This window comes from Nematolebias whitei, chromosome 12, assembly GCF_014905685.2.
Source record: "Nematolebias whitei isolate Nwh7 chromosome 12, NemWhi1, whole genome shotgun sequence".
NCBI lineage: Eukaryota > Metazoa > Chordata > Actinopteri > Cyprinodontiformes > Rivulidae > Nematolebias > Nematolebias whitei.
Window position 1 is genome coordinate 33,051,596 of NC_056509.1, and position 12,368 is coordinate 33,063,963.

The 12,368-nt window shown below is 39.2% G+C and overlaps 1 protein-coding gene across 3 annotated transcripts in view; it reads right to left on the minus strand.

The window, feature by feature from the left end:
• Window positions 1–1,321: 1,321 nt before the first annotated feature.
• Window positions 1,322–12,368, minus strand: part of ppp1r13bb (protein phosphatase 1, regulatory subunit 13Bb) — a 30,429-nt gene continuing 19,382 nt past the window's right edge. Inside the window, exons 6-18 of one of the 3 annotated variants that reach the window (XM_037685850.1) lie at window positions 11,839–12,013; window positions 11,304–11,503; window positions 11,043–11,183; window positions 10,662–10,854; window positions 9,974–10,102; window positions 8,121–8,254; window positions 7,473–7,923; window positions 6,112–6,890; window positions 5,896–6,033; window positions 5,678–5,811; window positions 5,438–5,604; window positions 5,147–5,346; window positions 1,322–2,360 (exon numbers count right to left, since the gene is read on the minus strand). In XM_037685850.1, the coding sequence (XP_037541778.1) occupies window positions 2,319–2,360; window positions 5,147–5,346; window positions 5,438–5,604; window positions 5,678–5,811; window positions 5,896–6,033; window positions 6,112–6,890; window positions 7,473–7,923; window positions 8,121–8,254; window positions 9,974–10,102; window positions 10,662–10,854; window positions 11,043–11,183; window positions 11,304–11,503; window positions 11,839–12,013 (2,883 nt within the window). In that variant the 3' untranslated portion in view covers window positions 1,322–2,318. Of the gene's footprint in view, window positions 2,361–5,146; window positions 5,347–5,437; window positions 5,605–5,677; window positions 5,812–5,895; window positions 6,034–6,111; window positions 6,891–7,472; window positions 7,924–8,120; window positions 8,255–9,973; window positions 10,103–10,649; window positions 10,855–11,042; window positions 11,184–11,303; window positions 11,504–11,838; window positions 12,014–12,368 lie in introns of all 3 variants that reach the window. The other 2 variants (XM_037685849.1, XM_037685848.1) reach the window with 2 other exon arrangements.

The following is a 12,368-nucleotide window of genomic DNA, read 5'->3' on the forward strand; positions in this document are numbered from 1 at the left end:
TTGATGGATATCTGTATGTCTGCAGCAATATGATGTTCCTGAGATATTCTGGGGAGTCAAGTAGCTCGGAGGGAGAAAACACCACAAAAAAGAAAAAATAAAGATTAAATCCAAGCAGGTGCTGGCTGTTCAAAATGGCAGACAAAACTATTAGGTTGATGAGTTTTCTTTAATTTAGTCAAGTATTTGCAATATTGTTATTTTAAGTGATGTCTTCCTGCAAATAATAATTTAAAAAAAGTGTCCATCGCTTGGATTCTTTTATGAGAAATTGGTACATACAAAAAAAAACAAAAAAAACCCCTCCATTTTAAATTCAACTAATTTTATTTTAAAATTGAGTTACTTTCATGGTTATTTTTGGACAAATTTGTTGATTTTAAAAGGTTTTTAGAAGTGCTACATTAATTCTGCTTATGTGGGCAGACATATCGCCACATAACCAACAGAGTCCATGCTCAATAATCCAGGTATACAATCCAACAATTTTCAGTCAGGTCATCTGGACAGTTTCTTTTTTTGTGTGCTTAAACGTTTCACCATAACATCATAACAAACCAGTTATGTTGGTGCTAAGATGGTTTGTTCCACTCTGGCGTAAGCTGTTGGGGGGGAGAATCAGTTTTGTGTCGTGTTTCCTTGACTGATGAAGCCTTCTGGACGGAAGGTGAAATGTTTCAGCACAACAATAAAAATAAAAAATAAAAAAACTGTCCAGATGACTTTACTGAAAATTGTTGTATATCGCTACATAATTTATGGCCACTCTGGAACTTTACACTAAAAGTATTATCAGGCACACATGCCCAAAAACTTTACTATTGACCAACTTAAACCAAATGGATTTTTTAAATACTGCCTAAAAGTACATAAGATCCAGGTAGCTATACAGTACTTTCTTAATAACTAACTTGTGGACATGTACACAACTGTTAAGCATCAGATGATTGTTTATGTTAGAGATTACGGATAATTAAAGTTTCATTGATTTAAATATACACTTTATACTTTCCTTATGACTTTAAAATTTGGGTTTTGTGTAATCTCCTTCAAATAAATCAAATGAAAAACTTAAGGGGGGATTTATTTACATGGATTGGCCACAATAGTTCTAAAAATTAGATGAAAATTTATGTAAAAGTTTGGACTAATCAGAAACATGGTCCTCAGATCAATTATTTGTATGTAAATGTGGTTTTGTTGTCTTATTTCTATAATGTTTGGAAACCACATTCAACCTGCCAGTTTCAGAAGTAATCAAAATTATCTGCTCATTCAAACAATTGTTACTCACCAAAACCCACATAATACAGAAAACAGGTTATTTTCCAAAGGCTCAATTATAATTTATTAGTGCTCTTGCCACATATCCACAATATTCTTACATTTGGATTCTGAAAAGATGACAGTGAACAGGGAAGGAAGGAGGGGACAACATGGATGTTTATGCAATTCTTGACAATGTGTCAGCTCTCAATTTCTTGAATCAACTGGAATTCTCTTGCACGAGTAATACTGAGGAATCACTTCCTTTACTTTAAACTCCACAAAATTTTGTTTTTCTCAAAAAGAACATCTACAAGGAACTCCTGGGAGCTGTAGCAGCAAACTGATCATCTCACTCAACATTTCGTCACGCTCTTAGGCATTAGCTAAAACTACAAATGTTCAATTTATTAAATTCATATTCCTCTTTGGTGGTTAGTCTAGAATTACTTTTCAATGAAGGAGTCATTTTTCCCCAAGACCCATGTGGCCTTTTAAAAACATCTAACAGTTCAAATTAACTTTCACTGACAAAAATCAGCAAATTTTCACCCAAAAAGATGAACTTCCATTTCGTAGACAGCATCGTGTAAACTAGTGCCACCACAGACCTCAGTAATGAGGTGGAAGATGGCTCAAGTGTGAACAAAGCAAGAAAATCTGAGACAAAAGAAAAGTGTTTGAATCCAGTAGTGTCTGATTTAAACCGACGTCCGTCAGGTCAGTGACAGAGGTGGAGGTGAGAGCAGGGGCAGAAGGGATGGAGTCATTAGAGAGACTTCGAAGGGCTTGCTTGGATCTTTGTGTGTGCAGATTCAATTCAGTTTATTTATATAGCGCCAAGTCACAACAGAAGTCATCTCAGGGCACTGTGCAGATGTGAGTATAAGCATCAGAGTTTAATTCCCCTGCTTCAAAGAGAAGGATTTTGTGAAAGCACAAGGCAGGGAAAGGTTTATGGCCACAGGGAGAAGATGGAGCAACAGGCTCCTTTGTTGTTCTCTGCTCTTGGTCGGGTCCAGGTGTTAGCCACAGGTCAACGGACTGAGACGCTACGCCAGGGAGCGCTGACGAGGTTTGATTCTAGGATAGAGCTGCAAAGAAAAACACGGAGAGGGGAAATCTTTGTCACCGAAACATTTATGCTTCCTACTTTGCATCCGTACTATACATATACAATGATTTGTTTCAGGTTCATATTTCACCAGCTTCATAGTTAAGTAATTTTTATTTAATATTTAATAATGTGCGTGATAGTTCATTATTTGAATTTGATTATTTATTAGATTATTAAACCTTATAATGAAAAAGAAAAAAACCCAACACATTAAAGACAAAACTGATGGGTAACATCAAGACAGTTCTACTAAAAATTAAAGGCATTATCAAATTTGAGATACTTCATTAAAAATACTTTCAGGAAATAAGGCAAAACAACCAGATTTTAACTGTTATGTAATACTATGTAGCTAAGACACAAATGCAAACACTTTTCAATGTTGATTGAGGGTTATTTGGCCAAAGCAGCTTCTGAATGCTTCTTGAAACCATCTCTAAACCTGCTGAAGGAATTCTTTCAAACTATGTTTCCAATGAAATGTTTGGCACTTGATTTCTTCTTTCTTTTTAATATATTATATTCCTCCTTTCCTAAAGGCAGCACAGCAGCCTCTCTGCAGGATGAAAGCGTACTCTGGTACTCTGACGCTGCAGGTCAGCTCGAGGCTCAGTAAATGCCCAGTGTAGCATTTTGGAAACTATCTCCAACTATTTTCACACATTCTGTCTTTGCCTCACAACCTGGAAGCATCTTCACTCATCTGTGTGTAATTCACTGAACAAAAGATCTCTCGACATTTGAGTGGATTCTCAGCATTTCAGATGCATCCTGACATACGTGCGGACCACCGTGATGCACTGAAACCTGTCAGGTCTCTTGTTCATCATGCGTGCGCATTTATCACTAGATAAACTGAGAAAGCTCCTCGGATGAGAAGCGAAACATCTTCGGTTACAAAATAAAAGTCCAGTTGTTTTTGTCTTGAACGTTGTTGAATTTACCATGTCCTGGACGACACAATCTTCACCAGCATATTTATCACTATAATTAGTTAAAATCTTTACAGAAAAATAGCTTAAATAATCATGAAGATTTTGTTTTTGTTATTTGGACTAAATTAGGACTATTAGCAATTATTAAAGAAGTTTTTTTTATTTCTGTGCTTACAGTTTGGAGATAATTGTTCTCTTTAGAAATGTAAGTGAAAGTAACAATAACACACTGATGGATAGTTGCAATAAATGATTCATGTTATTATTTTTATTAGTTATTAATCTTTATTTAACCAGGCAAATCTCACTGAGATCTCCGATCTCTTGAAAGGGAGGTCTGGACCTGAAGTCAGCTAGTAGAGTAATGTTATTATCTTGAGATATACATTTTTCTATGGATACGGCAACTTTTAAGTTTCAGTAAAGCAGATAAAACACAGGTGCATCCAAAAAAAAAAAAAAAAAAGAAGAATATTGTGAAAAAGCTGAATTTATTTTGTCAATCATTTCAGAAAGTGAAACTCATATTACATAATTTCATTACACAGCGTGAAATATTTCAAGCCTTTCTTTATTGTAATTTTGATGATTATGACTTACAGATAATGAAAAACCAAAACTCAGTGTCTCAGAAAATTAGAATATAGTGAAGTTCCATATAACTCATGCACACTGAGCTGAGGAGACAGAACTGGACTGTTGCTCAGTGGTCCAACGTCCTCTTTTCAGATGAAAGTAAATTTTCATGAAATATGGAAATCAACGTCCCAGAGTCTGGAGGAAGAAAGGAGAGACCCAGAATTCACATTGCTTGAAGTCCAGAGTCAAGTTTCCACAGTGAGTGATGGTTTGATGCCATGTCCTCTGCTGGTGTTGCTCCACTGTGTTTTTTGAAGTCAACAGCCAGGTAAGACACTTCTGAAGTTGTCTCAGGTTCAGGAGTGGCTTGACTTATGGAATAAACATTTGTAGCCCATGTCCAGGGCTGCCATTCATCTGTGCATAGTGTGCATGAGTTTTTAATATGGAACTTTATCACTATATAGTAGTCCCTCATTTATCAAGGGGGATCCATACCCTGAAGCTCTGCAATAAGTGAAAAACCATTAAGTAGGAATAGTAGTACAAGAAGTAAGATGCTTCTCACACTATTGCAATATTCTAAACAATGTTTCTAAACTCTAAACGCAATGTCAGGATTTCCCCCTCTCTGTCTCTGTTGCTCTCTGCCACCTGCCAGCGCTCTCGGCCACGCCCACTTCTCCACTGCAGAGCAGAGATATGACATGCTGTAGGAGGAAGCTTCTGTAGCTGTGGGCTGCATACAGACTTGTGCACAGGTGCAGCAGGTGCTAAATTATTTAGAATAATTTATTTTCAAATAAAAATTCCATGCCAATCATCCATCAATCAACCAATTGTGTGTCATGTCCAATCTTACTTTGAAAAACCACGATAAAGCGAGTCTGTGAAAAACAAACCACGAAGTAGCGAGGAACTATTCTAGTTTTGTGAGACATTGAATTTTGTTTTTTCATTATCTGTAAACCATAGTCATGAAAATTACAAGAAATTAAAGATTGAACATTCCACTCTATGAAATTATTGACAAAAAAATAGTTAATTTGTTAATTTTTTTCACGACATTCTAATTTTTTTTAGATGTGCTGTTTTTCAGTCTCAGTTAGTAGTTAGCCAGATTATCAAATTATCTGCTTTACTGAGCTCAGCTTTGATTAAGCAGAAAAAATAAATAAATGTGAGAAAACCCTGGCAATTAGTTAATTGATTAAACCTAATTAAAACCCGACAATGTGTTTGCCATTACCCCCAGCAGGTTGCGGGGCACATAGCCCTCTTTGTCCTCGAGCCGCGCCCCCCACCACTCCGTTTCATTCTCATCCTGGCGACGCAGAATGGTGATGGCGTCCCCTTCCTTAAATGACAGCTCATCTGGATTCTGGGTTTCGTAATTCCACAGAGCATACACCGTTCCCTTGTTCATCACGCCTAGCTTTTCTTGAACACCTACGTAAGAAAGTTCAGGACAAAGACTTTTATAAACCTGATTCTGTTTTCACAATTTAACACGTAGAAACATACTTTTGCTGTTTCTCACCATATAGAAACTGGGAACATTGGATGTAGCCCTCCTCCATTTCCTCGCATTTATCTGCAGCAGTTTCCACATCACTAATGGTAGTGGCAAAAATGGCAGCTCCCGACTCCACCAACAGTTTGCAGAGATGAACGCTGTTGCAGGAGGCGGCACAGTGAAGTGGAGTCCTGCTCAAACACAAGCAGACATTTAATGGACACTGAAACAAGGAGTCATCCAGCGTTCGTGCCTTAGACTCACCATCCATCACTGTCTGCAGCATTGACGTTCACACCAAAATCCAGCAGGAACTTGACTATGTGGTGGTGTCCCGCGCAGACGGCGTTGTGAAGCGGTGTGATGCCCTCATCGTTGGGAGTGCTGGGATTCTCCACCTGGAAAAAGCAATGAAAAGATGTCACCGCCCTGCATATACAAACATAAACATATAAAGTGTACAGGCACTAATAATGACAAACCTCATAGATGACCCTCTGAACCAAATCAAACTCCCCCTCCAACGAGGCGTCGAGCAGCAGAGCTAGAGGATTAAACTTTACTCTGAAGCTGTGACCTGTGCGCTCAGAGTCGGGCTTCTTTAAGTTTGTACGCTTCTCCTTTAACAAAGAATTACACTTTCAGTTGATGAAATTTTAACTTTTTAAATCCAAAATAGACATTTATATGCCTCTTACCAGCTGTGAGCCTGCTGTGCCACTTTCCTCCGGGGTGCTGACCTCCAGCACAGGGCTGGGTAAAGACGCCTCAGAACCTCCCACAGTATTATTGTTGTCATCTTCTGGTTCCTCGTCTTCAGAAGGATCTTCGGGTTCTTCAGGTGAACAGGGCGCTGGCTCATTATCATTAGCATCTATGGTGGTGGGTGGAGTCTCAGAGCCTGGTTCTGCCTCCCCTGGTGCTGGTTCCAGCGGTGTCTCAGAGAGGTTGCCATTATCTGTGTCAGCCAGAGAATCACCTCCCAGATATCCTGGAGGATTAGCTGGTTGATAAAATGGTGTTCCATTACCGGCGCCGTTACTTCCTCCTGATCCACTGACAGCATTCCCTTCTATGCTTCCTGCTAGAGTGTTGAACCGCTGGTAGAGCAGTTTCTGGATGTTGGGCCCACTGGGGCCCTCTGGTTCTGTGATGGAACTGCGCTTCTTGAGCGGCCTTGGAGCGTTAGCTAACTTTTTACGAAGCACTTCGAGGTCGGCATCACTTTGATAGCGCAGTGGGGAATGTACCATAGGCATTAGCTTTGTAGGACTGAGCGGTCGCGGGATATTTTCGACGCTGGGTGGAGGCGCTGATGGCTCCAGGTGCTGGAAGCTCTCAAGATCATCAAGTTCTCCATCTACAGTGTCCTCACTACCTGGTTGGCCTTGAAACACGGGGAAGGCTCCACCTGCCTGGACGAAAGGCAGGGGAGAGGGTGGCGTCGAGCTGGAGGAGAGAAGGGGCTTCCCATAAACTAGAAGGAAACAAATGTGGAATTATGAACATTTAATTCATATTTTATTTACAGATTTCTTTGTTCAGGTCATAGTCTGAATGATGAATCAGTATTCAATCAAGTTTCCTTTTTTTAATCTAATGACATTTTACTACTTGAGACATTTATATAGAAAACATTTAGGAACCATGACTTTTGATAACTTTTATACTTTTTAAAACATTGAAATTTACAATACGTCACTCCTCCCTCAAAAAAACAAAACATTTCCTTCAAAAACATTTTTTATGTGAAATTTGCTCCAGTATATTTACTCTATTTCTGTCTCCCATTACGTTTAGATTTAAACTAGCGTTTGGTTGCTTTTACCTTTAAACTATACATCTGATTCTGCTTTTTGACACTTATAACTAGCATTTTATTTTTTTATATATTGTTCTGCTCTTTCTACCTTTTAGCTAGTAGTTTGCTTCTTTTAGCTTTAACAACTCAGTTTCAGTTTCCACAGCAAATTTCAGCAATTAGCACGCCAAAAGCTTTTCACAGAAAATGCGATTTGTCAAGTTAGACTTAAATTTCATACACTTTTTCAAACCTCACCTGCTTTGAGAGCAGGCTTTAATGGTTGGTTCTTTGGAGCCGCCTGCTGGAGGTACATGTGATAAATGGAGCTCGAATTCACGGTAGGGGGGCCTTTACGGGGCGACTGAGGTCGTGATCCTCTGTCTGGGATGAAGGGGCGCACCGCCACAGCTGGCGGAGGATCCAGACGCTCACTTAAACCAGGAGGGAAATGTGGCGGGTTAGGCTGGAAGGTGGGACTTGGTGGAACTGAAATGCGCTGCTGGATCTGCTGAGAGGATGACCCCATGGAAGGGGGGACGCGGGGCCACGCTGGAGCTGGTGGGTTTGGGAGCGGGCGAGGGGGAGGCACATCTTTGCGGCGCTCCAGGGAGCTGGCTGAGTTGGCAGAAATGAGGTGGGATCCATATGGCGGTGGCTGTGGTTTAGTTATGGCAGGGGAAGATACAGCAATTTTAGAATCTAGCGCCTGTGAAAAAGCAGGAAATCACAAATATTCACAACATGAAATAGATGCAAGAAACACAGACACAAAAACTATTTTTCTATTTGTTTAAAATCAATAAGTCTGTTTGTTTCAATTAATGAAAATGCTTCAGTAAAAAAGGAAATAGAAATAGATGAACATTACATTAGGACAGTTTAGAAAAAATTAAGAAACTGTACCTTTTCTATATTTGGAGTGACAGGAGAGCCTGAGGGGGGGCTTTTGCCCTGACTATCAGTCACCGAGTCTCTCCTCTCAGGAGGCTTTAGAGTTGTGCTGCTCTTACCGACAGCCGGCCAACCACTGTCATTAGCTGGGAAGAGCAAAACACAGTAACTCTGTTGCAAATTTTAAGAACTCACCACAGTGATGAAAAATGTCAATTAAAAGTTTGATCTAAATTAAATTTCACTATTCTGTTTTTGGTTCGTTTAATTTTACGTATCATGTGTGGGATTCGGCACAATGTTGACAAGCATTTAAAGAACAGTACATTATAAAATAAATGAAGGAGTCAGGATTTTAAAACAGTTATCCTATTAATCAGGAGCCATACTCAAAAACTGCTTGTTCAAATGAATATTTAAATTTGGAAACGGCAGAAATGCCAATATATTTTTAGAAAAGTTGTTTTGTGTCCTGTTTACTTTGTAACTCTGATTATCAATATGCATTGATCATTTGATGATAATTTTTCTCTGTATACATCTTTTTTTTTTAAAGGTGTTTTAACAAATTATTGCATTTACATTTTCCTAAAGCTACATGGACAGAATTATTAAAAATGTGGCGTAAATATTTAATTAAAATGAAACTAATCAATAGGACAAAAATCCTGAGTCTCATCTTCACAGCAATGTCAATGGGCATGTATATATTAGTATTTAGCTTCTGTTCTTGTGCTGAATGATAGATTTAGGAACAGACAACAAATAGTGCGATAGACAGAAAAAAAATCACTAAAATTGTAGGATGGATAAGGTGAAAAGAGTAGATGGAAAAAGGAAAAACAGACATATAAATCTAAGTAGAAGCATTAAAGCTGTAATACTGGTGACAAAAGATGTGTCTAAGAACTCAACATAGATATCGATCTCTTATGCCTCACTTGGATCAAGTGCAGGCTCTTTACCATCAACAAGCACGGCAGCCATGAAACTTAACTGTGTGCAATATCAGGACTTATGACTCATCCGTTTTATTATAACTACACCTGTGTTTAATTAATTCAAACCTGTCCCTTTATGCACATAGAAGAGCATTTGTTATCAATAAATTAAATTTGTTAAAAGAGTCTAGTGATGCTTTTATGCACAAGTTAAATTCCTTGTGCGTGCAAGTGTTTAACACTAGCAAATCTCCCAGCTTTCGTTGTTGTGAAGATGAAATGTTAAAGTTGGGGTAACAACAGGCAACGTGGCAATGTTATGAAGTCAAAACAAAGCTTCAAGATAAATAGTTTGCACGTGTACATTCATGAAGCGCTCAACTCTTCGAACCTTCTCCAAAGTGTTAAAAACACACACAGGATCAGCAGTGCTTTCCCTGCTTTATATTATGTCAGTTGCAACCAAACATATATTTCTGCAGCTTGTAAAAAACTGTTTTAGCATCACGCCTCATTACTTTGAAATAAACCAATTGAATTCACACAGAAAAAACAGCCTGAATGGAATGACATATTTTTTCCAATTTAAAAAGAGAAAGTAGCAATAATTGAAAATTGATTCAACTGCAGTTTTTCTACAATACATATAATTTGAGGCTGAAAATAACCACTGTTCCATCAATTTGGTAGTAATAAATAAAGCAGTAAAGGGCTTATAGAGTTACTGGAAAAAAATGGTTTTGGGGTACTTTTAAAATATCTTAATAATTCCAGTAACAAGCAACTAATTTGGATAATGCGGATCATTTTTATTTTACACAATTGTTAATTGAGAGTAAACACGAATGCATCCTGAGGATCCTGTGCAGAGAGACCAGGTTCAGCAGTTGCCATCCTTTTGCTTATGCAGCTCGTTGCACTCACGAGACGTGCCGTCAGAGCCACTGGAGGCTCCAGGACCAGGGTGAGATTCTGGAAGGAACGGGGGTATCGGGTCCACAACGATGTCTAAATCAGACACTTTCCAAGGGCCTGGGGGCTTTCGCACACCGTCTGCCCAAAGGAAGAAAAGCCCCCGATCCCACCCAATCCCATCGAAACAAACATTACAAAGACAGGTGACAGACCAGGAAAGACATGAGGGACATACAGTTTACACAACACAGGAAAAGAATCAGGTTAGAGAGGAAGGGAAAGGAAATTAAGTCCAACTAACAGAGTTCAGGTGGGGAGGAAACTGTTCTGGCACAAAAGGAAAAAGCAGAAAAATAGTTTGTGCACGATGTGTTGAATGTGCACTAGAACGTTCATACTACATGCTGGATAAAGAAGCTCTTTTTAAAAAAAAAAATCCTATCAACATGGAACATTATCTGTTTGAAACAGCTGATCTGACACTGAAACCCACTTCCCTCCAGGTATTTGTTCGTGAAAAAATGCACATATCGGATTTGTGCCTAGGTTAAAAGATTAATCTTAAAATTCTGTTCCAGACACAAAACCTCTATGCAAGACTAAATGTATGCATTAAAAACTTCTCACCGTCTTACATTATGAAAAAAATATGATGTCTAAATAAATAAATATTAAGATTTCATACATTGTAGCCAACCTGATTTGGGGCGTCCTTGGTTTGCTTGATTATTAACACCTAGTGTTTGAGGCTTCAGCGGATCAGGCGGCATGGTGTAGCCCCCATCCTGTCGACTCGGCACAGGAACCTGGATGTATGGCCCAACAGCAGCAACACGACCGAGAGTCCCAGGAGCTGGTTGGGGAGAGGGAGGCCCATTGGCTCTATTTAGCTGTAAGAGAAAAAAAAAAAAACAATGTTAAAAAAAGATCCTTATAAGGATTCTTAGCTTGTTTAAGTGACCCAACAGGCTTAAGCTAAAAAAATTTGACGACTCTGTAATTTCAACCAAACAACCATCGAAGAAAAGTATGAGCTAAGTGCTCCTAATCTTACAGGGAGATTCTCTTTTTGACGTGCCTCAGCTTTTTTCTTGTAGAGGCGTTCCCGCAGCTCGCTGATGCGCTTGTCCATGAGTGTCACTTCCATGTTGCGCTTGTTCAGAAGCTCCTTCTGCTGCTGCAGCTTGCTGTTTTGCTCCTGGTTCAGTTTGTTCCGAATCTGAAGATGTTCATTTCAATTACAAGCAAATAAAGTTCACATGACCAGTACAGGCTTCTGTCACTGTAGTCAAGAGTAAAGTAAACGTAATGGAAAGATTACAAATATGGTGAGCCTTACCTGAAGTTCTTGGTAAAGCTTACGGAGCTCTAAGGCTGCAACACCAGTTACTTGGCTACTAAGACCAGTCTGGACTCCATTCAGCTTGCCTCTTCTCAGATCTTCCAGCTGCAGGCTAAGCTGTTCAACCCTGAGGACCGCCGCCTGCAACTCGGACTGCTTCTCTTGAAACAAGCCGCTCACTTGTTCAATCTCTGCTGCTGCATGTGGCACAAACGAGAAATCCCATCAGCTCAATCAAAACCCAACATAAATGCCAACAAATACTGTCAGGAGCTCTAACAAACACCGGTGATGATGTAATGGTACAAATACATACTTTTATTCTTTACACAAAAAGTAATAAAGCAGAATTGAACGGATATTGAGAGGAATTTTTTATTTTTTTTGTAAAAGTGAAGTATCAATTTTCTAAATATGGGAACATTTTCAAGCACAACTTGTGCCTCACTTTCCCCAGCAATATACACATACAGAGTATAAAAGTCTATAAAAAAAAGTAATAAACTTGAGTACATATAGTACGTTTACATACATAAATTGCTGTTGATGACCTTGCTGTAGTCCACCTGGCCTCTCATTGCTCTGATCTTCTTGAGCTTTGCCTCCTGGCTCTCCACACGTTCCTTCAGCTTCTGTAACTTCTCACTCTCGGACACGGTTTGCTGCTGGCGCCGCTCCTGCTGCTTCAGGTAACGCAAACGTTGCTCCTGATTAACGCAAACATATTTGTGGAAAAATCAGACTCTGTAGAAGTGTTTTTTTAAAATTGGAGGGTTGCATTATACAAGTCCAAGTGAATTATATCTGTTCAATACAATTTTTGTCAGTCAATTTTTCATTTGCATGCAGAGTAATCCCAGAAGCCCCAACTCCAAAGAGCACAAGACATTTATGATGATGGTATGCCTTTAAACTAGGCTAAATTCCTATTATGCGAGGCACTGTGTCAAGTTTGAAGGATGGAGAAAGGGCCAGATGACTATCTGTACCCAAGTGAGAATTGCTCCAGTTAGGACCCTAAAATAGGAAATGACAGGCCCAACTTTCCAAATGACTGCAGGG